Here is a 27534-nt window from a genome sequence, read left to right as displayed (position 1 = left end):
GCTGGCCACCAGCGGCGTGCAGGAAGCACGTGTGCCCCAGCAGCTGCTCCCCGGAGCACAGGCACTTCAGCACCACACGGATGCGCCTGGCTGGCGGCCGCTTGGTGCTCTCCGGGCTGAAGCAGTGGCCGGGGGGTGGCCGCAGGATGACCAGCATGCGGTAGCTGCTGCTGCTCTCCTGGACGCTGCAGGCTGCAGGGCTGGTGTCCATCCCGGCAGCTGGGTGCAGCTCCGGCATGAAGCTCCTCCGGGAGAGCACTCGGCAGACACCCAGGAGCTCGTCCACCAGCTCCTGCAGCACCTTCGTGCTGGGCAGGCCCTGCTGCAGAATCACAGAATCACAGAACAGCTGGGCTTGGTAGTGACCTTTAGGGACTGTCCAATTTGATCCCACAGAAATGAGGAGGAACATTCCCAATGAGATCAGTTTGCTCACAGCCCCCTCCCGCCTTGTCCTGGATCTGCCCATTGGTGAATGGGCTGGGCACAGCCAAAATGCTGCCACCCCTGTCTGCACCCTTGTCCTTCTCATGCTCACTCACCTCCTCCTTGCTGCTGAACTTCACCCTGACAATATTCATCTTGCTGATGGATTCCTCCTGCGTGCTGTGTCTGGCAGAGCCACACTTCCATCTCGTGACCAGCCAGAAGGCCAGAGGGAGCAGAGGCAGCCACAGCAGCTGCCATAGACAAAGGAAAAAGCTTTCCATGATGGAATTGTTGCCATCAATCTCCTGCAGGAGCCGAGTCATTTCCTGCTGCAGATACTCCTTGCGCTCTTGCATCCTTTCAGCTTCATTCTTTTCAATTGCTGGATTCCCTTTCTGCCCAGCTATGGTCAGCCAAGGCAGCCACAGCAGCTGTCGTACAGAAAGGAGCAGGCTTTCCATGATGGAATTGTTGTCATCCACCTCCCGCAGGAGCCGAGTCATCTCCCGATGCAGAAATTCCTCGCGCTCCCGGATCCGCCTGACCGCATCTTTATCAATTTTCATGTCTGCTTTCAACCCACTGGGGGTGAATAACAGGGCCAGGATGAAGGCCAGTGTTGGAGACATGGCCTGGTGGGAGAAAGGGGGCTCAGCATGTCTGGCTGGGAGGGACCAGGGAGCTGGTGACACCTGCAATGTCCCCAGAGCCTCTCTGGGCACCTGCCACATTGAGAGCCCCAAGCCCCACTTCCCTCAGCCCTGGGGACAGTGCCCTGCCCTGAGGGTCCCAGCTCTCACTCTGGCTTTAAATCCCCAGGGCACCTTTCCCAGCCCCCGTCCAGACCAGCATTTTCCCTGCATGTGCACTCACTGGCTGCCAGAATCCAACTGCCCAGAGCTGCTCCTGACACAGAGGTCAGTGTGACCTCTCCTCTGTGATGTCACAGCCAGCAGAACCATGTCACTCAGCTGCCAATCTGGCTGTGCCCCTGCTCACAGCTCCCACTGTGACCCCTGCCCTGGCATCTCCCAGCCCCCAGAGCCACACCTGCCCGGCCATGAGCCCCAGCCTTGGTCCCCACTGCCGGCCTCAGTGGCTCCTGGCCATCCTCACCCTGAGTGCAAAGCCAGCCCCAGGAGCCCCCCAGGGCGCTCTGGATCCAGGCTGAGACACCCTCAAGCCATCACTGAAAGGGACATGGATGGGGACTGCAGCTGGATCTTCCAGTGCTCACCACCCCTGACTGTGCTCCAGGTGAACCCAAACCTCAGCAGCTGCAGCATCTTCAGAAGTTTATAAGACTTTGTGTTCTACATGTGTGAATTTCATGCAAAGATATATACCAATGTGCAATTGCTCAAACACACGCAAGTCATCTGATAAAATAAAAATAATTTTTTTTAAGAAGGCATAGCTTCTTTTATAGTTATTTTTTGCAAGCTTTTAAGAATGCTTTCAGTTTTCAACATTCTGTTATATTCTAACAGCACAACTGTGTCTCCTTTTTATAAGGGTAGTTGGAAGACCCCAGTAAATTTGTCTTAAGAATATCAAGTCTTTAAAACCATTGGAAAGCAGAGAGGTAAAACCCTCTAACAGCCTTACTAAAAGGATGTGTAACTAAATACAGTTTTGTCTCTCTGTGTAGTCTGGATGTAACAAATCTGTGAATTGAAATTTGCAAATACTCAATCTTTACTAAATCTTGCAGCCTATCACAATTTAATTTTTTTCTTGCCAATGTATTCTATTTACAGGTTGTTCTCTGAGAAATTACCTCTGAGGGAGCCCTGTTCTCCCATGAAGCCTCTTGGAAACCTTACTCCCCACCAGCAAATAAATGGTGCCATGGTCAAAACACCCTGTGACTTGGGGAAGCCTGCTCTGCTAGCACCTAGCATTACCATAATTCATGACCAAAAAAATTAAGCACAAGAGATTTTTCCATCAGTTCAAATCTGGCTGCAGAAACAATATTGATTTTTGAGGCAGAAAAAAGAAAATAGAAGCCTCAATATTGGTCCCTGGAGTTAATGCTGCAAAAACTTAAAACAAATGCTAAGAGAATCGAAAGTGCTTGCTCAGTAAGCAAACCAGTGCTACCTCCTAAGCACTGAGCTGCTACTAAATGCTAATAACACCAAGCATGTAACACTCTAAAACCAGCAGCAATACACTTTTCACTGGTCACCATGGACACAGCTGCCACAACTTTGAAAGGATGTACTGCTTCAAATTTCTTCACACCCAACATCCATCCATCTAAACATCCAGAGCTGAGGGAGCAAGTAAAGGACTTAAAAGTTGAGAAGAACCCAGATGGCATCAATGAACTTTTCAGACAATGGGGGTTGACAGGATAGGTTTCATCATTTGTTAGAGGAATTTTTCGGGTTGCAATCATTGTTTTTAGTCATGTTTCCCTGTTTAGTTAAGTGTCTGCAGAGATCCACTGGGGAAATCTTCATAGTAAGAAAAAACAGGGGAATTGTGGAATCCTCTGACTCCTCCCCCTCAAGGAAGATCATATCACAGAGTTTTCCCAACCTAGGCTGATAGAGAAGACTTAACCCCTGACGCTCTGCAGCACTTCTGCCAATCCACATCAGATTGCCTCCCCCACTGGCCAGCTGACACCGCCCACCCCAATTATTCATCCCTCATCCCCCTACAGGTTGCTGCCCTTGGCCCTGCCCTGTGCCCGCCCCTGTGCCCTCAGGTCACCGGTCACTGACCCCACACTGAAGTCCTGCAGACCACATGGTTTGGTCTTTTGTCTCTGGTCCCTCTGGCGTGCTGGATGCAGTAAAACCCTTGCTGGAATATGCCATGCAAAGACCCTTCCTGCCTTCCTGTGCTGAGCTGTCTGTGGCGTGTGCGTGTGCATGGACTGGAAATGGCTGTTCTCGTGGCCTTCCTTGGAGCGGCTTATGAAGGAGACGCCTCCAAGAAGATTGCAGCATTTCTACCACCCTGCAGCGCTGCAACACTAAATAAATACACAAAAATCAACTTAGGTTAAAAAAATGAAATTTTTATAAATTGCTACACTGGCGATGTCAACATACAAATATCAATTTAAGGTTGCAAAACAAATTTTTTCCTACTATCATGCAATGTAAATATTTACAAATATCAAATACAGTTAAAAAAACCTAATGTACTGAAACACTCTACAAACACTAATTAGAAACAAATATCAATCAAAGCTTAACAACTAAATTGATTACAAATTACTACAACTGAACAGCCCATACACAAACACAGGAATATCAATATTCCTCTCTAAATAACCCTAGGCCTAGAACTAAATGAACACAATTTCAGAACTGTACAAATCCATACGCGTTTCAATAGAATTAAATACACCACAACAATGTGCAGTGTAAATATATATTAAGTGTTACATATGACATATAGTAAGACATATGTAAACATATTCTTAAGAATCCTATCTATAAATACAAATATCAGTGTACCAATAGAAAAATCCATCTAACTGTAACAGTGGAACTATAGAGCTGTACAACTGTACACATATGTGAATATAACAAAGCAGGGACGTAAAGTGAACATAGGTACACATATATATAACTGCATACATATCTATGTTTTTATATATGTTTACACACACACAAACACATATATATACATACATAACATACATCCATAAATGCAACTAGATACACGTTCATAATATCTATACAAATATCAGTCAATGTATGTAAATATCCCTACACTTGTAACTATCCAAGTCTAACTCTACCCATCCATAAACAGAACCAGATCAGCAGGGATTGCAGCCCCCCATGTTCCCAGGCTCTCCCTCGGTCTCCTCCTCCCGTGCAGAGCAGCTCTCCTGGACAGGGACAGCAGATGGGACATGTGGGAAGCAAAGGGAACACTGAGTCAGTATGGGGACGTTTCCCTTGGCAGCAGCTGCACTTCCAGCAGGGAAGAGGAAATGTCAGAGCCTCCCCAGGAGGGTCAGAAGGAAAAGCAGCCAAGCGGGCCAGGCTGTGGTGAGCTGTTCACTTCTTTCAGGCATCCCAGTTGCTCTGGGGGAACTCCCTCATGTCACGTTATTGAACCACCTCTGCACTTACCAAGACTGTGGCCCCCAAATCAAGCAGTATTTCTGTCTCCAGCTGCTTGCACCAATGACAGGGAACGTCCTCTGACAGCGTTGGGGCACAAAGTTACCTTCCACAGCTCATCTGACAGGGCCTTGTTCTTCCTCTGCTCCCTGTCTTTCTCCTTATCTTCCACTTGGAATTTTTGCAGCATTTCTTTTTCTTTCCCCTTGATCAGTGCTAAAATGAATATTTCTCTTCCAAGCTTGAGTTTGTTCAGTGATCCTGTGGAGTGTTTTCTCAGAACCCCTTGTAGTGGAATTAAATGTTCATTTCAGCAATTCTGGAGATGTTCTGTGTGATTTATGCAAGTCTCCAGTTCATTAGGGCACCACTTAGGAAGGTACAAAGATAAGAAGGATGTTTCTATATGTCAGTTCACTAGTGGAATATTCATGGATAGAGAGAGTGATTAGCTGCATTTAACGTGTACTCCTAACCTGAAAGTGCAACAGGTAACTTGGGGAGAAATTAAAGCCAGATCTCTCCTTCCACCAGCCTGTATTCAAAGTAAAGTAAATAGAGCAGAGTGAGAATGTTAGTGTTGAGTTCCTAATGTGCCTTATTAAGGTGTTCTTAAAGTAATGCAGATAAAATCTGGGTTGGCATTCCTAATTTCCAGACTCTCCTTGTCAGTTTCATTGACTCTGAAAACAGCAGAGATGTGCCCATCCTACCTTATCAATTGATTTGGGGAGGTTTTAGGTTCAGATTCTCTGAGGCTTTAGCTTTTTAGATCTCTAGACAATGCTTCCAGGAATCTAAATGGCTTTCAGAAATTAAACTTTGCTCCTTTTTATCTCAGTCTGGTGCACTTGTGTGCACCAGAAACCTTCAGTGAATGGATTCCACTCTAATACAACTCCAAGCTGAATCTCTCAGCTCTGTTTACACTGGTGGTTTACTCTCCTGCACAGTGCAATTTTAAAACCTTCATTCCTTTTTATCTGTCTTTCTTTTTCTGTTTTAGCTTGCAAATGCATGCAGATGTATCAGAAATTAAACATTTAATTTCTGATACATCACTTCCTGTCTAGTAATTTCGTTTTATCCTGTTCTGATGTTATGCTAGCCTTGTATGTTTTATTCTAAGTGCACTCATGTTTTCTTGAATGTGGAAGTTTTAGAATGCAATGTTCTCATACATCTCCTTTCACGAAACCCTTCACTATCATCAGCAGAAGTAACTGTGTGGTTCCTTTCTGCTTTGTAGAAGATTTTGGGAAACTCAAGTCCTGCTCAGCTACAAAAAACATTTATGGTGCTTGGTAATTCTCCTAAGAACTGAAGTTAACATAAAGCAATGGCAGCTGCTTTTTCACTTGACAGAAATTGGAAGAAAGCACACTGCAGATACTGAGGAATGCAGTGCAAGGATGGTGGGCATCCCTCAGTTATCCCAGCAGATTGATATCACTGGCAACATTCCCTCTTTTCCAAAGGGTTTTCATTTGCTTTGGCTGTACTTTGTATGGCTGCAGATCACATTTCCCTTGATTTCAGGAAGTATCTTGGCAATAACTCTTGGTAATATACCTTGCTAATTCCCCCCTTGGAGGAATTACTCAGTTCTGCAGTCCTCAATATATGCCCTGTTTTAAAACACTTTTATGCTATTTTCCCTGTCTTGGTGTCTTCACACTTGTTCAACAAGGTTCTCTTTCTGAGGATACAAATCACAATATCCCAAGGGATTAAAAATGCTTGCATATTTGTTCCCTAAATACTTACAAAAGAACAATAAGAAAAATCCGTATAAATGCTGGATGTAAAATACAAATAAAAATAAACTTGAGAGTTCTCCCAAAACCCTTATGAAAAAGCCCCAATGTATTCTATAAATCCTGATAATTTGTCTACAGAATACAAAAAGGGACATGTCCTAGAAGAGAAAATTTGTACCACAGTGCTGCACAGAATTCTATACTTTCACGCTTTTTGCACTTCAGGGGCAGTATCATTCTCTGCACTGCAGTGCTCTGAGCATGTTCTGCTCACCATGGCAGCTTTCTGCTCTCCCTGGTACAGATCATCCTCCCAGCCAAGGCTGAGTGCAGCCACCACAGCTCGCAGCACCTTCCCGCACAGCAAGAGCCAAGCGAGAGAGAGATGACTTCCCCCAGCTGCTGCGTGTTCTAACACTGCCACCTCGCAGCTGCTGAGAGCCTCAATTCCTGGGTTGCGGCGTGTTAGTTTATTGAGTCCAATGTTCTATTAGCTTGTCGTATGTTCAGGTGTTCCCCGAGTTATCACAGTTAGTTTCTCCCCTGCCTTATGCCCTCCTACCCAACTGTCCCTCCAGGAATCCCCTCCCTCCTTCCCAGATTTTTCTCTGTCTGGCAAAACAACCCGGCCCCTTTGCCCTGTCCATCAGCCCAAACCCTACCCTTTGTTCCAGAAAGTTCCCTGTCCCTCACCCTAAGATCCAATCCCTATCCCAACCCTCTGTCCTCCCCTTGTTCTGATTTGTTGCAGTCCTCAAAACCACACCCTGAGACTCATTTATTGGTTACTATATGGTGCCTGCGCCCTGTTTTAAGAGTTTTTAAAAACAGATCATCCTCCCAGCCAAGGCTGAGTGCAGCCACCACAGCTCACAGCACCTTCCCACACAGCAAGAGCCGAGCGAGAGCTCAGCTTGTGGTCCCGTTTGACAGTTCTGTCCTGTGTAACCTGTCCTTGCCTCTCCTAATAAATTTGCTGGACTTTGCACTGCAGAAGAGCCTCCTCTGCCTCCTTCACTCGGTGCTCGTGGCTCCTCCAGGGTCTCTACTGCTGGGCTGGCTTAGAGGTTCTGCCTCAGGCAAAACCCCAGTCTAGCCACTTCCCTGCTCTCGCCATTGCCCCTGGAGCATCACAGAGCTAGCCAGGGCTCCGGAGGACAGTGGCAGTGAGCCATGCCCTGGCATGTCCCAGCCCCCAGAGCCACACCTGCCAGGCCACGAGCCCCAGCCTTGGTCCCCACTGCCGGCCTCAGTGGCTCCTGGCCATCCCCACCCTGAGTGCAAAGCCAGCCCCAGGAGCCCCCCAGGGCGCTCTGGATCCAGGCTCAAGCCATCACTGAAAGGGACATGGATGGGGACTGCAGCTGGATCTTCCAGTGCTCACCACCCGTGACTGTGCTCCAGGTGAACCCAAACCTCAGCAGCTGCACCTTGAGCACATTGATCCTTCTTGCCCACCCTGGAACGTGGTATTCCCACATCATACCTGAGCCCTTTGCAGGGAGTGACCAGCTCCCAGCTGATCTGCTGCCTTGGCATTCTTTTGTGTTTCCCAGCAATGAACTTAATGGATCCACTCATGAGAATCCCAGCACAGCATTTGCTTCTCAGGACCTCTTAGGCAAAAAACCTCCACTCATCACTAGTTTTTGCACAGAGAAGGAGGTGCTGACAAGCATAAGGCACAGACAGGGCCCTGACATAAGAATTCCTGAGCCATTGGATTCTACACATTGCTGATGTGTAGAACAACCAGCTGCTTGGTTCATATTTCATAGGCAGTTGTGGATGGGGGTCGCTGCTGACAGGGTAGGAAAATTTGGGGAAATGAAGGTGCAGGAGACAAGCAAAACCAAGAGGGAAGACACTTAGAAATACAGAGCACAAGAGAAGACCTTGGAGATGGCTCAATAGAAAATGCCAGCAGCAGTGCCCAGAGCCCGGAGCTGCTCACTGCCACCACAGGGGCTCCTCAGTGCCCTGCTGGTTTGTGTCTGATCCCTGCTGGGCTCCCTCTGCCCCTCCAGCAGACACAGCCCTGCCTGCAAAGGGCTCCGTGCTCTGGTGTTCTCAGCTTGCTGCAGGCTACATTCTTAGCAGCGCTGAAAGAAGAGGTGAAACAAAGAGCCCTCTTCTGTGCTGCCTGCAGCTCGGAGTGCCCTGAGCCCGGGCCGTGAAGAGCTGCTCCTGGCGCTGGCTGTGCTCAGCCCGCTGTGCCGAGCAGCCGCGGCCATGGAGACACAGGCGGGAGCTCTGCCCGAGGCCGGCAGCGGCCAGGTCCAGCTCGCAGCTGCGAGGACGCCGGCAGCCTGTGCCTGAGCCGAGGCCATGCGGGGGGTTTGCGGGCAGGGCTTTTGCGAGCCGGCCGGAATGTGCCGCCTCCCGTGTGGGCCCGGCTGCGGCAGAGGCAGCGGGAGCGCGGCGGGGCCGGCAGGGGCGGGCAGAGGCCGCGGAGAGCAGCAGCCCGGCCAGGCCCGCTGCGGACCGGCACGGAGCTCCCGGGCAGCCCTCGGCCGTGTCTGTGCCCGCCGGGCAGGAGCCGTGGCAGGAGCCGGCCATAGCGGCAGCTCGCCGTGCCCGGGGCCGCGGCCGCAGCTCTCCCCGCCCGGCCGCAGCAGCAGCCGCTCGCCTCCGAGGCTCCGGCGCTTCCCGAAGAGGACGGGCCCGGCCCCCGGGACGCGCTGGAGCCCCGCAGCGAGAGGAGCCGCCGGCGCCGCAAACGGCAGCGCGGATGGTGCGGCCTGAGGAGGAGCAGATGAGGCTCTTGCTGGGCCACGGTGTGGCAGCTCTGCCCTCTCACCTTCGCCTTGAGCCTTTTGCTGCTTTTCCCTGAGCCCTGATCCCCGTCCTTGGCCAAGGGCCCCCGGAGCCCTTTCCTAGTCTGCAGGGAAAGCTCCCTCAGTCACAGAATCACAGAATCACTGGGTTGGAAGACACCTTCAAGATCATGGAGTCCAACCCATGCCCTAACACCTCAACTAAACCACGGCACCTAGTGCCACATCCAGTCTTTTCTGAAACACTTCCAGGGATGGTGACTCCACCAGCTGCCTGGAGGGGTCTGTCCCAGGAAGAACCAAGATAGCACTGGGGCCTTCTACCCCCGGTACTTGGAGCTCTGGAAGTTTGTCTTTATGCTTAGGGAAAGGCCATGGAAAAGTGTTGGGAAAACTAGTCACTAATAGAGTAGCTTACAGAGCTACAAATATATGTGCAAAGAATACAGAAAACATAGAAAAGAAAAATGGCAAAACCCAAACAGCATCAGCAAGGTCTTGGGCATGAACACATAGATCCAGATGGTCTTCTCAGCCCTATATCTGTGTATTTCTGAGAACCAAAGGAATCCTGCTTGAGCCTGTGGGGAGATGGGTTTGGGAGGTACAAGTTCATTCATTTTTTTCTCCTTGGGGCAGCTCCTGTTCCTAACATCAGCCGAGCCTGTCTCCAGCCTGATGCCTCTGATGGTTGCAGCCAAACAATTCATGGCAGGCAGAAGACACTGACACTTCCAGGGACATGATTTTCTCCAGTACTATTTGTGAGTGGGAGTCAGAATAAAAACTACAGAAACCAAAACTCCATTGGAAAATTCCCTTCCTTTTCATTCTGTAAATAAGTTCTGTATCCACTTCTGAATTGTCAGTTATTTGTTAAGGATGGGAAGTTCTCTTTTACAAATTTTTTAATGTGGTTTGCAATTGGATAAGGGTCTCCTTCCTTCACAAACTCCAGCCCAAACTGCCTTTGGAATATGGCCCACTGGGCAGTTTTTGCCAAGCCATGGTATGTCTGGATAAGAAAGCAAGGGCAATGGTATTTGCAGCTAAAAGCCAACAAAGCCTGGGACAGCCAAAGCATCCTGTGGAGATCCAGGCCTCCAGCTGTTACTAGAAATCAGCAGAGTTCCAGCCAAATGGTTCTGTGTCACTAAGTGCAATCTCTTTGCCTGGATCAGAGCCGTGCTCAACAGAAAAAGCAGAAAGATCAGCAAGGGTGATCCCAAAGGCCCACAGCAGCGTTGTTATTTTGCTCATCTTGTTTAAGTTTGCAACTAAATGTTGAGCTGATGGGGGGGGGGGGGGGGGGAGGGGGGGGCGTGGGTAAGAAAAGAAAAGAGGCTTATGACAGGGCCATGATATTCCACAAGAGGAATCACTGGTGTGCCTGGTGTGCATTTCCTGGATCTGTCTCAATTCCATTAAAGAATTGTAGCCCTGATTTAAAACAGACAGGTAGGAAACGACCTTTGAGAGCCAGAGGCTAAAATGGCTTGTGGATTTTTTTAAAGAACGAGGACATAAAAATTACCAACTGCAATAGATAAAGAATTAAAAAAGAAGTATTTTGGTATATGAATAATTAGAAACACAAAAAATGTGGAGATGGGAATGCATGTTTTCATGAAAATAATGAAATTATAGACAAAAAACACAGGGCTGTTGACATTTCTCTCTCCTCCTGTGGCATTCTTGAGTGCTCTAACCACATCTCCAAAAGACCTAGACACAAAACAGAAGCAGTGAAATAAGAAGCTCTTGGAGTGAAAGCCAGCCCACACAGGAGATGTCTCCTGTAAATGCCCAAAACCTGCAGGATGCAGGAGGGCTCTGCCAGAAGGCAGATGATGCATTTTCCTCTCAAGTGCCTGGGCACGGCACCTGTTCCTGAAGCATTGGGGTTTACTGCCTCAGCTCCTAAAGGGAGTTTGTTCTTTCATCTTGGGTGTCAGTTTCTAAACTGTGTGGTTCCTATCCTAACCACAGATTATTTCCTTCAGCAAACCATGGGAAAGAAATGTTCCTGAGAACTGTTATCTGACAGCTTTGATAAGGGGGTTGCCCTTTCAGGCAAGCAAGATTCTTCTTTTTTCATTAGTGTGTCAGCATGATTTTGAGACATACAGAAATGCTAAAGAAATTAACACAGAGCTGTCCCACATTTGAGAGACAAGGAGGTCTTCCAGGTCCTGCTCCTTGATGCAGGCAAGACCTCGGCAGCATGAAGATGTCTCTGACAAAGCACTCTGAGCACACTCACAAATTCTGAGCAGCACTGAGAGATGGGACAATCTATCCCCAGGGTGTGAAGATGTTTCCAGCTGGCCTGACTTCACACTGGATAGACATTTCCACCAGAAAAACTCCTGGCCCATGGTTGTGCAGAAGTAACTGCGTTTGGACTCACCCGCTGCCAATACGTCCCCTTTCTGTGTATTTAATCACAGGGTTTTCCATGGTCACCATTCTCCCTGAGGGAAACAAAATGCAAGATGCTCACTTTTAAGCAGAGATCCCAGCTTCCAGGAGATACAAAAGGCAGCCCCACTGTCTGGGGCTCTGAGCCCTTTGTGGTCAGCTGGGTAACAATAGTAACAACCACAACAGCAAAAACAAACCAAAAGAAAACAAACAAACAAACCCCACAAAAATAAGCAAAACAAAACAACAACCCTTCCCCCCCAACAAAAATGACAAAAATAAATCCCCAGCCAAAAAGACAAAACTCCATAACCAGTCAACTTCTGTGAGGTTTGTTTGCTCTGATGACTATTTGGGAGTCAGGAATCTAAGGAGAATTTAGGAAGCTAAAAATTGTGTTCAGTTTGGCCACTAGCACACAAGACTTGTCCAGATGATTTGCTAGCTCGCAGCCTTCATCTGGTTCAAGAAAAATCCGTGCTTCAGCCTTTAGCAGAGAGGGAAGCTCAGGCAAAGCCAAGCCAGTCCAAGCTGCCCTCAGAGGCAGCAGGAACACCCAGAGTGCTCCCTCGCTGCCTCAGAGCACAGCACTTCCTCTGGGGAGTCCTGAATGTCCCCAGTGGGACACCAGACTCAGGAGGAGCATTTGGTACAGCTCTGCTGACACCTGCACAGAGTACACGGTCCCTCAGACAAGAAATACGCCAGACTTACCCAGTATCTCCAGATACTTCTCAATCTCCAGTTTCGGAGCAGCCGTGCTGCTGTCAGACCTGGAAATGAACAAACTGCCCCAGCTCGAATTCCCAGGTTCAACAGAATAGATTCCCCCAGGTAACGCTGCTGCAGCAGCAGGTTTAGTGCCAGAGCCCATGGAGGTGTGCTGAACCTGTAGCACTTCTGGTGGGGACAGTTCCTGTGCCTCACGCCAACCTTGGGGCCCTTCATTGCCAGTTGTTTTCTGGAAGTCTTTGCGGTCTGCCAGGTGAGATGTTGACACTTGCACCTCAAGTCAGAGAACAAAGCAATCAGAGACTACAGCTTGTCCCTATCAGCCAAGAGTCATTGACTGTGAGCAAAGGGAAAGAACAGATTTACAAGGGATACAGACAGCTTGTTTCAGTCCTCCTCTGGGTCACCATGTTCCCCTGTAAAGAAACAGAGAGAGCAGGAACAGGCCAGCAGGAATCAATTTGGATGATTGCTGGCCAAAAGCCAAAGAACAAGTCCCACTTTCCAGGGCAGCACTTGAGATCCAGCACAGCAGGAAATGTCCTTCAGAGTGACTGTGATATATACTAGAGCAGGATGGCACTCAGAGGCACGGCCCCACTCCCTGCTGCTCTGCAGAGGAAAAGCAAGAAGGGCAGAAAACAGCAGTTTGGTGACTGCAGTGGCTGTCCCTCCATCACTCACTTGCTTTTGTAGAGCCTGAGGGAGGCGATTAACTTTCTCTCTGATGATTTTCATTTCTTCTTCCAGCCTCTTCTTCCTTGCCTTTTTCCTAGCCTCAGATTCCTGCAGCTCTGCCTGCACATCTTCCTTGATGGTCTGTAAACAGCAATGGAGAGGAAGTTTCATGAGCGGAGTGGCTGCCATTCTTTCTCTCACCTGGTTTTGTTGGTCGCCCCTGTGCTGATGGAGATTCATCTCCTCTTGAATTCTTCTCATGTCTTCCTTGTTCTTTCTCTTCACTGCCATGATGGCACTCTGAGCTTCGGGCAGCTCTGCTTGTGGCTCTGCCTTGATGTCCTGTACACACAAATGCACAGCAAGTGACTGGGAGCTGCCATCAGGCTCAGCTTTTTCCTCTTGCAGCCTCAAAATCACATCTATTCAGCCACGAACTTTCTGCTTCCCTACCCACCTCTGCTTCCACTGCAAACCTCCTGTCCCAGTGCTGATCTCTGCAGATTCCAAGGCTCTGTGCTTTCAGTGCCTGTGGGACTCCTGGCCTCCTCAGGCCCTAGAGCTCTGTTTTATGCCCCTCTTCCTGCCCTTCCCTCTGTCACCTCGCGAGTCAGGCTTACCTGGTCATTTCCTGTGGCTCTTCCACCTGCTGCCTGAGCTGCTCTTCCTGCTCTCGGGCTGGGAACAGCTCTCCCTGAGCCTGGCATGGCATCTTTGATAAGCAGTCTGCTCCTGCTCTTTCTCTAGAAAGACCTGCACAGAAAGCAAGAGACGATGGGTTTCGACTTCCTGTGTGATATTTGTGAGCCAAGACTCAAAGGCTGATGGGCTCACACATTCCCAAAGCTCTGTGCTGCTGCTCTCCTGGGTCATTCTCTGCCCGTGGGGAGGCACAGATTCCAAAGTGACCCTGGCACTACAATCAGGGGCCATCTGGCACTGAAGCTCCAACAGCCTGTCAGGGAAGGTGTGGCATTCCTCAAGGCTCTGGTGAGGGCCTCCCTCTGCTCCTGCCATGTCCTCTTTGTCTTTCAGTAGTGACTGACACCCAGCCCTGTCCCACAGCTCCATCCTGGCTCTGCAGGTGGCTTCCTGGCTGAGCTCAGCCCTTGGGAGAGACACTTCTGCAGTTCACGTTCTCCTCAGGCCTGCACCAGCATTCCTGCCTTCCTGACGTCTACACTCTTGTTAGAAATCCTCGTCATTCAGGAGATAGGGATGCGTGCAAAGATACTTTGATGTATGTCACAGAGCTTCTACAGCCGCCTCAGTATATGGAAGAGGACCAAGGTGTTTTTTCTCCCTCTTTTGTCAACTGAGAATTCTGACCAGCAGTAACAGAGACTCTCATAAGGCCCCATTAACGAATGCACTTACACACCCTTGGGGATGCCAGTGAAGGAAACCGTGTGTCCTGTAATACATGTATGACCAGAGTCACCAAACACCACTGAACCATGGAATTGTTCCACCTCTCTAGGACAAGCAGAAATTTAAAGAATTAAGTGGGGACTTCAGGGCAGAAGAGGCCAGAGGAGGAAAACAGCTTTGAGGGGAAAAAACCCATATCTGGAGGGGGAAACATCTCTGCCTGCTCAGAACTGGTACACGGAACATGTCTCTAATCCTCTCCTGAAAAGGATGCTTTAGGTGAGGTTTGCACCTCCAACATCCTTGGGCCAGAGATGGCAAAATTGAATTATGTAAAAGTTACATAGATAGATAGATAGATAGATAGATAGACAGACAGACAGACAGGTAGATCTCACTACTATAATCTGTCTTTACTGTCCTCTCTCACATCAAAACTTGGTAGGCAGTGCCCCCACTCAGCAGCAATCCTGAGATTGCTGTCCTGTTACTGCAATAAACCACACTCTTGGGGAATCTGGAGCTTGTAGGTACTTATGGAAAACGATTGACCCAGAGCATTGCACTGAGAACTGCACTCTTTCTGCATCTGTGCTTGAGCAAGTTCTTCTCTTGGACTCAACCACACTGACACTGCTGAAGTGGCTGTAATCAGAAATGCTGCCCAGCCCCTCCCAGCCCCTCTGATCTCTGAGGACCAGTTGGAATAAAAGGCCAATGATATCCTGCTCAATTCCCGAACACAAAACAAATTGATTCCCTGGGCTGCAAAAAGCCACAGGCGTTGATAACCTGAAAGTGATCTCAAATGCCATACTGGCTGGCCAAGAAATACACAGTTTCATCTGTACCAAGGTGCTAGCACTGAATGATGTCTTGTCATGCAAAACTCTTTCATCCTACAGCAGTGACACCTTAGAAATTAAAATTCTAGCAGAACCAGTACCAGTCCTGTAAAAGGGCAGAAAATAATGAGGAAAAGCAGCATGGATGGGAAAAAAAGAAAATGAAGAAACCTCATTCTCCAAGCAAAGACAAAACAGCAGTTAAAAAAAAGGGGGGAAAAAGTAACTACAAAAAGTGGCTAAAATAGTTCAGTGGAGAGAGTAGAAGCTGAAGGTCCCCTCACGAGCCTCCCGTTGTCCAGGCTAAAGCTTCCTCAGCACCTCGTCACTGGGCTTGTGCTCCACACCCTTGCCCAGCTCCTGTGTCCTTCTCTGCACCCGCTCCAGCCCCTCAGTGACGTTCTGCTTCACAGGGCCCACAACTGCACACAGCAGTCACTGCAGCTGCGGCCGCAGCGCTGCCCAGCACAGGCCGACGCTCACTGCCCTGCTCCTGCTGCCCCTCTGCTGCTCACACAGCCCACCCTGCCCTTGGCCTTCTTGGCCACCTGGCCACAGGCTGCCTCACGTTCAGCTGCTCTGGACGGGCAGCACCCCTGGCTCCTTTTGGCCCACACAGCTGGCCAGCCACAAAGTTGCCCATCTGACTTCAAATACTGCATCCTCCATTTCAACACGTCCCTCCTGTGCAGAGCAACACAAGACCGCACTCAAGGACTTGCAGCTTCACCCCCACTCCAGGCTCCAAGGCACTTTCCAAAGCTGCAGACTTCACCGCGAAACAGATCCACAGAAACTCGCCGCTTCTGCCTTTTGCCTGACAAGAAGGCTTCGCAACTGCGCGGTTCCTTTCCTTGGCCACATGGGACAGAAATGGCCCCCCACAGCTTCAGGGACAGTGCAGTCATCTCCTTGCAGCTTATCAAAAGCCAAAAGACAGCTGGGCCAAAAGAGTCTGTACGAGTGAAGAACTCCCTCAGGAATACTGCAGAACACTTCCACAAGCCAACCACACCTTTCCACGATGGAAAAACCAACATAGCCCTGGGATCTCCAGCACTGCCATGTGTGCCCTTGGCCAAAGCACTGCAGAAGCCCAGAGATAGAGCGTCACTGAGTCAGGCAGCCAAAGGGTCATCCAGAGCCCCCAGCTCTTCGGTGCCTCAGCATGACAGGTTAAAGGCCAATTTTGAGCCGTCACTGCCCGCAGGAAATGGCTACATCCTGCAGGACTCCAGCACTCGGCATCCTTGGCCAGCAACACAAAGTGCTGGCTGCTCAGAAACTTGCACCTCTGCCTTGCACTAAAGACAGCAGCACCCACAACTGGCACTTAGTCTCTTGGAATGATCGGGCTGTGCTGTGAGCACAGCTGGATGCATGTGGTTGTCCTGCTCACTTTGCTCCTTTTTGGCTTCTTGTCCAGGAGCAGAGGGAGCCAGGGGAGAGACGGCTGTTGCTTTTGTCATCTGTGGCAAGACAGAATCATGAGGGACAGGCTGTTACCTACCATTTCTAACCTAATTTCTCCTCGCATCTACAACCAGAACTTCTAAGGAGAACTCATCAACTGTGTCACAATGGTCTTTTGGTTCCATGACCCCCCAATGCATCATAATGGTCTCCACAGTTCTATGAGGCCCCTTGGTGTCACAATGGACCCTCTGTAGATGGGGCCTCAGAGTGTCACAATGGTCCCTACCTTCCATGGAACCATACAGCTTTAGTATGGTCCCCCTGTTCCATGAGGCGAGCGAAATATCACAGTGCTCTCCATGATTCCATGAAGCCCAACAGTGTAACAATGGTCCCTTGGTCTCACAGGGCCCCACAGTGTCACAATGGTCCCTTGGTCTCACAAGGCCTCACGGTGTCACAATGGTCCATGCATTCCATGAGCCCTGTGCTCCTGCATTCCCCCCTCCCCTTCTCAGGCCGCCCGGCCAGCTCAGAAATGCTCCTTGGGCCTCGGCCTTGGCCAACAGCCCCTGGGCTCAGCTCCTCTGCAGCTCAGCACAAACACTGTCTGCTCCAGGCTCTGCTGCTGCCCAACCAGCTCCTGGTTGCTGTAGGAACAGCCCTGGGAACCGGTTTTGTTCCCTCAGTGCCACAACATGCCTGTTCTCACACTGCCAAAGAAAGCTGTTGATGCCAAGTGTGGCCAGGAGGAACCATTGCTGTGACTGAAGTCCCTCTCTTGGGGCCCTACAAACAGCGCTGCAAAAGGAGCCCCTTGGAGCTCTCCTGGGCCAGCGACTCCCTCTGAGTGGGGCCTCTCCCAGCCGGGAACTCTCCCGTTTGCTGCACTCGGGGATCCTGAACAACGAGGGAGCCTGGGCCGATCCCCCCACTCCTCCAGGCTCAACCCTTCACCCACTGGGGAGATGCCAAAGCATCCACAGGGAGCATTTCCTGCCCTCAGGGGAATTTCTCACAGGTGCCTTGCACTGACTCTTTGTGTCTGTGTGCACACAGGAGTGCCTGTGCTGGGGAAATGTGGCAGAAATGCTGCTCTCGGAGGGGTTGGAGTGCCTTGGATAGCTGACCCAGTCAGATATCCAGTTTTCAGTAAGTAAGGTTACGTCACGAGGTCTAAGCTAAGTTAAACGCGGCTAAGAGTTGTTCTTTTACTAAGTTGTTAAGTGTAATTTAAGTTATTAGCTAAATTAAATATTGTGAAGTGTTATTCCTTGGTTAAATGCTAAATCATAGGTTATAAATTAGGTTAAATACTGTTAAGTGCTGTTCTTTTATTAAACTCTAATGTTTAAGGTATCAGTTAAGGTTAAGGTATAAGTTCAGTCCTGTTAAGTTTAAGCTCTGTTAAGCTTTAAGGCCATATGCCTTTTATCCTTGCCCTCACTGTCCTTGTGTCACACACACACACACACACACACACACAAGGACAGTTCTCAATTCATTTCTGCTTTGATTGCCTGGATTTTGTTTGGTTTTGTTGTTGCTTTGTTTCATTGCTGTGCCTGAAGTGTCCAGTTAGGAGCAGAGTGACTCTTGCCAAAGAACTTTGTGGTGCCATTGCTTAATATTAAATCTGGTTTTTGCTGATCCCTTGCAGGGATTTTTTCAGTGCTCTAAAGCCCTCATTTGTAGCAGGGTGAAGGAGCCCTGGCCCAGGCTCTGGCCCTGGGGGACACGGGGACACTGCCGGGGGGCCCCTGTCCCCCTGTCCCACCCCCCAGGGCCCAGCCCCCGTCCCCGTGTCAGGCTCTGGGGTCGATCTCGTGGAACATCCTCTGGGGGAGGCTGCGGCGCCGGGGGCGGGGGGACAGGGGGGACAGGGGACCCCGCTGTGCACGAGCAGTGTTGGACTGCTCTGGGGGAACTGTGAGGGGGGCTGGGGCAGAGTGACCTCCCCAGTGACCTCACACAGCCCCTGTGAGGTCACACAGCTCCTGTGATGTCACACAGCATCCTGTGATGTCACACAGCCATCCTGTGATGACACAGCCCCTTGTGATGTCACAGCCCATATTGTGATGTCACAGATAATGCTGTGATACCACACAACCTACCCTGGGATGTCACACAGCCATTCTATGATTTCACAGGGAGGTCTGTGATGTCACACACATACCCTGTGATGGCAGAGTCCATTCTATGATGTCCAGCCTATGATATAACAGAGCCTAATGTGCGATGTCACAGGCAACTCTGTGATGACACACACAACTGCTCTGTGATGTCACAGCCTGCTCTGTGATGTCACAAAGCCCCTTAATAATATCATGGGCCAGTGCTGGAATACCATTCTGTGATATCATAGAGCTGCACTGTGATGTCACAGAAGATTCAGTGATGTCACAAACTCACCATGTGATATCACAGACTTTTCTGTGATGTCACAGCTGGTCCTGTGATGTTACTCAGTCACACAGGGATGTCATAACTTCCTCAGTGATGTCACAAATCCCTCTCTGTGATGTCATACTGCCAACGTAATATAACAGCACACACTTTCACATCACAGCCTGCTCTATGTCATACAGCCATGCCATGATGTCACAGCCTGCTCTGTGATGTAAGACATTCCCCTCTATGATGGTGTAGCTGCTTGCTGACCTCAAACAACAAACTGTGATGTCACAGCCCAATCTGTGACCTCACACAGCCCACTCTGTGCTGTCACACAGCCCCTTGCTGACATCACAGCTGCTCTGTGCCTCTAGGACACAGCCACAGAGGTGCTGCTGTGACACAGCCCCCTCTGGGACATCCCCCAGCCCCTGCCAGTGCTGAGCCCCTGTCAGCTCTGCCTGTGCCCTGCTGGTGTCCCTGAGCTGCCCTGGCAGTGCCCCAGCCCTGCTGGGCTGTGCCCAGGAGCTGCTCCTGGCCAGAGCTGTCTCTCTGCAGTGCTGCCCTTGCCAGGAGCTGCCTCTGGGCCAGGAGCCCGGCCCAGCTCAGCAACACAGACACAGCAGCAGGACTTTAATCACCCTCTGGGGCTTTGCTGCTCTTTGCATCAGACTCAGTACCTCAGTGTGTGCTCAAAAACCTCTTAACAACTCAAAGTGAGATTGAAACACAGAAGATTTCTTGAAGGGTTAATGGTCCCATTGAAGGACAGGTCTGAGAAAGTGTCCCCAGGTTGAAGCCAGAGAAGAACACTGGAGGCACTGAAGACAGCTGGGGACAAGCAAGACAAATGTGTCTCTGATCCTGAGCAATCCTGCGCCTCTGTCCCTGCAGGCTGTCGTCATCCCCTGGCTGCCCCACCTGGCTGGCCCCTTCCTTTGCTGACAGCTCTGCCTCCTGCCTGCCTCTGCCTGCCCACACAAATTCTTGGGCTGCTCCAGGCTCCTTCTGGGGGACGTGTTGCACCACAGCCCTGCCCTGGCAGGGAAACTCCTTTCTCCCGCTGTCCAGTCTGGGCCTCCCCAGCTGCCCTTGGTGCCATTATTGCCTTCTCATGATTATATCCTCTATGAAGAAAAGCTCCAGCCTCTCTGACACCACCCTTCAATCCCTCCCAGGCTTTTCCTGTTCTGTCCTCAGTCTCCACACCACTGAGCCCAGAGCCACCACCTTCTACCTCCTGCTTATGTGATGAGGCCTCCAAACCCCATCTTGGGAGATTTCTGGGTCCTCTCCAAAGTCTGTGAAAATGGAAGAATAGTGGTTGAAATTATTTTTTCCCAAATCTTGCAGTGACAGAACAAGGGCCAGTATCTCTGAACTGAATGAGGGTGGATTTCATTTGTTAGAAGGAGGAAATATTTTCCAATTATGAGAGTGGCACAAAACTGCAATTATTTTTCCAGAGAAGTGGATTCCTCATCCCAGGAATTCTCCAAGAGCAGGAGCTTTGTGCAACCTGACCCAATGAAACCCTCTCATCCCCAAGCACAGAATTCCTGTTGTGTGGGTTCTCTGATGTGCTGGGTGCCCTCACAAAGCTTCTGGCCAGAATGTCTGCTGAGGGCAGCCAGGCTGCTGCAGGGGCAGTGACCTCACAGCCATCACCATGGCAGCCCTGTCCCCTGGGCCTGGCTCTCCCCTTTCCTCTGCGCCTGCCTTGTCTCTGCTGGCATGAAGAGTTTTGTCATTCATATCTTGTCCCCAAGGTGCTGGGGCCAATGGCTTCCCAGGCAGGCTCCTGGAGCAGAAGTGGCTTTTCAGAGCCCAGGCAGATATGAGCCCTGATGCAGCAGCTCTGCAGTGCTGGCCACCAGGCCGGGCTGCCAAGGGAGGCTTCTGGCCATGCCCTGCAAGCAGCTGCTGCTGCCAAGGTGCCTTTGGTGCCTCAGGCTCTGCCTGGCCCAGCTCCCAGCACGGCACTCTGCCCTTGTGCCCGAGCCCTTCCCTGTGCTGGGGCTGGCCTGGGGCTTTTCCTGCAGCGGGACCTGCCCTGCTGATGGCACAGGAAAGGCAGTTCCTGCTGGAGCAGGAGGCTCTGCCTGCAATGGGCTCCAACAACTCCAGCAAGGCCCTGTTTGCAAAGCCCCAGTGGGAAATTAAGGAGGGGGGGGTCATGCTGCTTTTGGGGTGAATAATGCTGAAAGCAGCCTGATTCCTCCATCCCAATGTTCCACATCCTCAGAGGGAGCTGTAGCTGTGGCAGAGCTGGAAAAATCCCTAGAGAAAGGAACAACCAAGGGACTGCACTGAGAGCTTCTGCAGAGCTGCTGAGCTGGCCCAGCCTGGGCACATCTGACTGACATGGCAGCACTTCAGACTAGAAAAGCCCCATTCCAAATTGTAATGGCAGTATCTCCTCACATTTCCCTTCTTGGGGGTTGTGGAGATTCCTCCCTGGAGCGGGGACAACCCTCGAGGTCACTGCTCCAGGCTGAACCAAAGGGATTTGCCCACGGTCATTGGTCTGGCGGAGTGACATCAATCTCTGCTTAAATAACTGGTTTTGTTTTAATAAAGTTGCTTTGAAATCACATCCAAGTGCTCTATACAATATAATATGTTACCACTCTTATATCTTGGTGTAATTATTTCTTATTAAGATAATTTTGTCTCATGATTGCTATAATAGATATTTATATAAATATCACTGGTTTGCCATCCTTAATCCTATGGGACAAATTCTGTAAAGGTTTAACTCTACCTTGATAATTCTTTACACATGAACACTTGAAAAGTCTGAGGACTGGACTGGAAGCAGCTGCTCCAAGGCTCCTCTCACAAAAGGAGCTTAGAAATCCTGGAGGTCCTTGGGGGTACTTGGGTGTCGATATGACAATCTGGTCAGAGACAGAGAAAAATAATAAGCTTTCCCATGAATTGTTCTGGGAACTTTTCGAGAGCTGAAGAAAAAGAATTGTAAATTATCCACAGGTGGTATTTGTAATAAGATGGTTTTTTTTCATAAAGTTGTTTGCTGAAGGATGTTGTCTTAATTAGCCAATCATGTTAAATGTGTTGAATAAATGATCAATGAGATCCACCTGTAGCAAACCAAGGTATAAAAGAAGATAATTGAAAAAAGAAGTGGCTTTTAGCCTTTAGCTTTCTGGTCTGAATCTGTGTCATCTCTGACTCAATGGTGATATTTGGGGATCTGTGAGGGCTATTGGGGGTCCTCTCTGCATGTCGTGTCCTAACGGGAGCTTCTCCAATAAGCTTTGTCTGAAGCTCCCACTGTGCCCATGACAGGAACCCCTGTGAGTGTCTGGGGCATCCTGGTTCATTGGCAGCCTGGGGACTCCTGGGATGTCACTATGGAATGGCTGTGACTGTCTCTGAGCACAGGGCTCTTTACCATCCCCAGAAACCCCTGGGAGGTGTCCATGGAGCCCCTGTCTCTGCCTGTGACATTCCAGCTCTTGAACAGCATGGAGACTCTTGGAAAGCCCCCATGGAACCCCTCTGAGTGTCTGTGACAAATCTGATCCTTAGCAGGCAACCATCACCAGGACCTATTTCTGTGGTCAGTATCCACGGCAACCATCACCAGCCCCCTGTTGCTAAGGTCAGTTTCCATGGCAACCATCCCCAGCCCCTGTTGCTAAGGTCAGTTTCCATGGCAACCATCCCCAGTCCCCTGTTGCTATGGTCAGTTTCCATGGCAACCATCCCCAGCCCCCTCTTGCCATGCTCAGTCCCTTGGCAGCTCCATGCAGACCCCATGCCTGGGGTGGTTGCCATGGACACCAGCTCAGCCCTGCAGCCAGAGCCCGTTGCCATGGCAACCATTGGCAGCCCCATCCCCAGGGTCATGGGATCCCAGATCCACAGAATTGGCTGAGCTGGGAGGGACCCATTGGGATCCTGGAGTCCAACTGCTGGCCCTGCACAGGACACCCCAACAATGCCAGCCTGGGCCTGGCAGCGCTGGCCAAACGCTGCTGGAGCTCAGAGAGCCTGGAGCTGGGAGCCTTCCCTGGGGAGCCTGGGCACTGCCCCAGCAGCCTCTGGGCAAAAACCTTTTCCTGAGATCCAACCTGAGCCTGCCCCGACTCAGCTGCAGCCGTTCCCTCCAGTCCTGTCCCTGGGCACCAGAGGGAAGAGATTCCCACAGCCCCAGCCAGGGACCCGCTCCCAAGGCTGTTGCCATGGCCAGCAGGTCTGGGACCAGCTGGGATGCTTGGTTTCCACGGGCTGGGGTTTAGGAATGGGATTCCCCAATTTCCTGCTCTGGCTAAAACCGCGCTGCCGCTCGTTGCCCTCCCACCTCCCATAGAAAGCACAAAAGGATCCTGGGCTGGGGTAAGAACAGTTTACTGGGAACAGCTACGAGACAAACAACAAACAGGAATAGAATCAATACTGGTAACAGAAGGGAAAAGAAAAACTTTCCACAGGGAAAACCAAAACACAACTCACTGGGCCATCCTGGCCATGTATTTCCTCCTGCCTGGGAAGGACACCCTTCTCCTCAGGGAGAGAGAAAGAGACCCTTCCGTGACCCTGGCAATGACCTGAGAAGAGAGTGAATATAATGACACGGCCCTAGCCAGACCCTCATGTTCTTCGATCCCACATCATGTGGTGCAGGGGCAGGAAAAGGGACAGATGTCTTCCCAGCATGGATCACAGTGAACATGGATCACAGGTCTCTTCCCAACATGGGTACTTCAATTGATTATGAAGTTGAAGCCAGGAACAAAGCTCTCCCTGCAGCTGGGGCATTTGCAGGGCTTCCCTTACTGGTGCTTCCTTTGGTGTCTGGTTAAGTTAGAACTGTGGGTGAAGCTCTTCCCACAAATGGGGCACTCGTAGGGCCTCTCCCCAGTGTGGATGCGCTGGTGTCTGATGAGGTGGGAGTTGTACTTGAAGCCCTTCCCGCAGTCGGGGCAACGGAAGGGCCTCTCCTGTATGTGAATTCTCTCATGCAGGAGGAGATTGGAGCTGGTTTGGAACCTCTTCTGGCACACAGGACACTCATAGGGCCTCTCCCCAGTGTGGATGCGTTGGTGGTTGACAAGTTTTGAGCTGCAGCTGAAGCCCTTCCCACACTCCCCACACTTGTAGGCCCATTCCCCAGTGTGGTTCATCTGGTGTCTGATCAGGTGGGAGCTCTGCCTGAAGCTCTTCCCACACTCCAAGCACTTGTAGGGCTTCTCCCCATCACGAAGCTGCTCATGAGCCACCAGCTCTGAGCTCTGGCTGAAGCTCTGCCCACATTCCTGGCACAGGGTAGGCATTTCCCCCTCAAAGCATCCTGGGCTGGATTTGCAGGCCCTCCTCCTGTGGGATCTCAGGGGCTTTTCCTCCCCCTTGGATTCCTGCCCCGTGGTGTTGCTCAAAACAGCCTCTTCCATGAGGTTCTGCCTTGGAGATTTGTCCTCCCTGGTCTCCATCCTCAGCTCCTTGTCTGGGGGAGGAAGGACAAGGTGAAGATAGGATTTGCCTCCGTGCCACAGGGAAGGGGAAAGAGATCTCCCCAGTGCATCCCAAGCAGGACGGCATTGGCTGAGGGGTTGTCCTGCAGCCAGGGGCCATGCTGGGCTGGAGCAGGAGAGAGGGGGAAAGGGGCACTGACTTCCTCCTCACCTGCCTGGGTGTCCTGGGGCATCTTCCTCTTCTTCACAGCCTCCTCCTCCATCCGGCCAAGGTTTGGCAATGGGTAATTCTGGTCTGAGGAAAAATACAATGTATAAGCACATTGGGTTAAGGGGTTCCTCCTGCCCAAGTCCATCTCTGGTGTTGCGGCACATCCACAATGAGCCCCTATGAGCAACCTGCACTCCCAGAGCCCAGAGCACGCTTGCTTAACCTGCTGATGGACAAGGCCAGAGACGGGTCTGTGTGCACAGCTCCAAACGCAGTTTATTGCAATGTAGAGGGGCCAGGGACAGAGACAAAATGGGGCTGAGGACACAGGGTTTGATAAGGGGGGAAAGGGGCGGGTCTGAGGGCCAAGGGCCAATGGGAACTGAGCACAGGTGGTGCAGAGGAGGGGCAGCCAACTGGGGAACCAATGAGGTAACAGGGGCGGAGCATTGCAGTAAACCGGGACCAAGAGAGGGGAGAACATTCTAGGCGGAGTACATATAAGGAAAAATGGCAGCTGGACTGGGTGATACCCATGAAGCTGCTGCATTCACATGAGCCTGAAAATGCTGATGGTGAGACCATTGTCCTCAGAGGGGTGTCTCTCTCTGACTCTGGTCACCTTTGCCCTGAGCTATTGCAGTTCCAGTGTTGGGCCCCTGTGCCTGCACACTCTAGAAGTCACCAGGAATTTGGTGCCCATGTAAGCCTCCAAGACACCAAGATTTATTCCCCCAAAATACACAAATGACCAAGATTCAGCAAGAAACCCCAACCCTTAGTTTCCCCTCTCTGGTCTCTCCACTTTGGGCTCCTGGAGGCCCCCCTGTCTGGGTTGCTGCGGGTCAGGTTTGTATTGGTGTTCCCCTCTCTGGGCTGCTGGGGCTCCTGGCAATCCCACAGGTTCCCCTTCTCTGGGCTCACCACTTTGGCATCACAGGCATCCCAGGGGTCAGCACTGGCCGGGGTCCCTGTTTCAGAGTCCTGGGGTATCCATGGCTCCCCCTGTCCATGCTGCCAACATGTCCAGGCTTCTGGAGCACCCCCAGCTCTCGCATTGCCCGTTTCTGCTCCCCCAGTGCCGGTTTCCCTGCCAGCCCTGCCGGTCCCGGGCGATCCCCAGGTGGCTCTGGGCTGACAGTGCAGCCCCTGGGCCGGGCAGAGCCAGCCCCAGCACGGGGGGACCCTGCATCCTCCGCTGCCTCGGCAGCCGCGCCCAGCGCCGGGCACGGAGCTCGGGCAGCCCCCGCTGCCCCCTGCCCAGGGAGCCCCGGGACCCCCGCAGCCGGGGCTGGCTCTGAGCGAGGCGGCCCCGAGCCCGGCTGCGTGGCCAGGGGGGCACGGCGAGCCCGGGGCCTCTGTGCCAGCGCTTCCCCCGCTCTCCCTCAGCCTTTGCCCGGCCCGGCCCCCGAGCACAGAGCTCTGCCCGGGGCTCCCGGCCCGAGGGGCGGCTCCGGGCCCGCCCGGCCGCTCCCGGCTCCCACAGCCCGCCCGGGGCCGCCAACAAAACATCCCAGCACCAAATCCACAAACCAGCCACTGCCACCCTGTCCTGCTGCGCCTTCCCAGGGACCCCAACCCCGCGGCAATGCCCCCGGTGCATCGGGACAAAAAGCTGCTCCAGCGCCTCGGAAGCCCCAGCTGCGGCCCGTCCCTGGCACAGCGATCCCGGCAGCTGCCCCGCTGCCGCAGCTGCGGCTCTGGAGCAGGGAGGCTCTGCGGGACCCCCGGGCTGGGCCCCCTCCCAGCCCGTGCCCGCCCCGCACCTTCAGCCCGGCCTCTCTCGCTGCTCCGGCTCCTGCACAGTCCCCGCTCTCCATTCCTTGGCCCCCGGGGCTCTCCTCTGGGGCTCCTACAACACCCGGCAATGGAAAATAATCGATTTTGGTGCTCTCCGGACAGGCCACAACTGAAACTTTGTTCCCTTTGCTTGGCTGCAGGGACCCCAGGGCGTTTTCTGCACACAGTCCCAGCCCCCAGCGCTTGCTGAAGGCGCTCCTTGTAAATGTCACCGTGCCAGGGCCCTGTCCTTGCTGTCACCTGCTGGGGCTGGCCATGCACAGAGCTCCTGGACTTGCATTTCCAGCTGCTGTGCAGCCAAAGCTGAGGCATCTGCAGCTGCCTGAATGCAAAAACTGCAATAGGAGCCTCTCTCCAGGGGGAAATCTCCCCTCGTGTGCCAGCCCCTGGCAATGCTGCCATTCTCTGCTGCTGCTGCTGCTGCTGCTGCTGCTGGGGCACTCGGGGCTCTGGCTGAGCAGCAAAGGTGACCCTGAGCCAGGAGCTTTCCTTGGCTGCAGCAAAGCCTCAGCACACAAAGCCCTTCCCGGCGCTGTGCCCTGCACCAGCAGGGATTGTGCCAGCTGAGCTGACCCAAAATTTCTTCTCCCAGGCAGCTTTAGGACACGCGACATGGAGAAGCCAGAGCCCAGTCTCAGCTTTGTGCAGTCCTCCAGAAGAATCCTATGTGTGAAGCAGCCTGGGAACAGGGTTTGGTGTCAGGGGAGGGGAACTCAGAGCCCTTTTCTGCCCTGTGGGCTGAGGGTCTGCATTTGCAATGGCCCTGCAGCTGCCAAAGGGGCTCAGCTGAGAACAGTTCTGCTGAAAGTCTGTCCTAAACCTGCTTTTCCTGCAAATGTGCTTAATGAATCCTCAACTTTTGTAACTCCCTGTCTTGTGTGAGTGCAGGTGTGACAGCTGAAGGATGGAAGAGCTCTGCTGGGGGGAAGTTCTCTTTTTCTTTTTCTTGGTTTTTTTTTTTTCCCTTTGGTTTGGTTTTAATCTTTGTTTTGGTTTGGTTTGTTTATTTTTGTTGGCTTTTATTTTTTTTGTTTGGGTTGGGTTTTTTTTTTTTGTTTTTGTTGTTGCTTAGGTGATAGGTTTTTTGTTTTCATATAGTGTTGTTAGTTTTTTTGTTGGTTTTCTGCAACTGTGTCTGACACCTGTCTGTGGC

At 51.5% G+C, this 27534-nt stretch overlaps 1 protein-coding gene and 1 long non-coding RNA gene across 8 annotated transcripts; both read right to left on the bottom strand.

The window, feature by feature from the left end:
• Positions 1–10526: 10526 nt before the first annotated feature.
• On the bottom strand, positions 10527–21881 carry LOC135302265 (uncharacterized). 5 transcript variants are annotated; one of them, XR_010363972.1, is made up of 6 exons: positions 16627–16712; positions 13521–13653; positions 12380–13242; positions 12205–12263; positions 11477–11540; positions 10527–10791 (listed from the first exon to the last, which is right to left on the bottom strand). It is a non-coding gene; the product is annotated as an uncharacterized LOC135302265 (long non-coding RNA). The 5 variants fall into 5 exon arrangements; XR_010363971.1 differs by lacking the exon at positions 16627–16712 and adding an exon at positions 21694–21881 and having other exon boundaries at positions 12205–13242; XR_010363969.1 differs by lacking the exon at positions 16627–16712 and adding an exon at positions 16819–16881 and having other exon boundaries at positions 12205–13242.
• Positions 21882–23302: 1421 nt separating this feature from the next.
• Positions 23303–25518, bottom strand: LOC135302264 (zinc finger protein 3-like). Of its 3 annotated transcripts, none has more exons than XM_064422666.1 (3): positions 24770–25518; positions 24582–24665; positions 23303–24402 (listed from the first exon to the last, which is right to left on the bottom strand). In XM_064422666.1, exons 2-3 carry the CDS (start codon positions 24631–24633, stop codon positions 23732–23734), a joined length of 723 nt encoding a protein of 240 aa, XP_064278736.1. In that variant the 5' UTR covers positions 24634–24665; positions 24770–25518; the 3' UTR covers positions 23303–23731. The 3 variants fall into 3 exon arrangements, with proteins under 3 accessions (XP_064278736.1, XP_064278737.1, XP_064278735.1); XM_064422667.1 differs by having other exon boundaries at positions 24805–25518; XM_064422665.1 differs by having other exon boundaries at positions 24582–25518.
• Positions 25519–27534: the final 2016 nt, after the last annotated feature.

The sequence above is a fragment of the Passer domesticus genome, chromosome 6, assembly GCF_036417665.1.
Source record: "Passer domesticus isolate bPasDom1 chromosome 6, bPasDom1.hap1, whole genome shotgun sequence".
In the NCBI taxonomy this organism is placed as follows: domain Eukaryota; kingdom Metazoa; phylum Chordata; class Aves; order Passeriformes; family Passeridae; genus Passer; species Passer domesticus.
This window is presented reverse-complemented; position numbering and strand designations above follow the sequence as displayed.

Coding starts and splice junctions, on each gene's coding strand:
- LOC135302264 (XM_064422665.1), bottom strand. CDS start 25,131: ATGCAGCAGCTTCATGGGTATCACCCAGTCCAGCTGCCATTTTTCCTT. Junction 24,403..24,581: donor GCCCCAGGACACCCAGGCAG/GTGAGGAGGAAG, acceptor TTCCTCCCCCAG/ACAAGGAGCTGAGGATGGAG.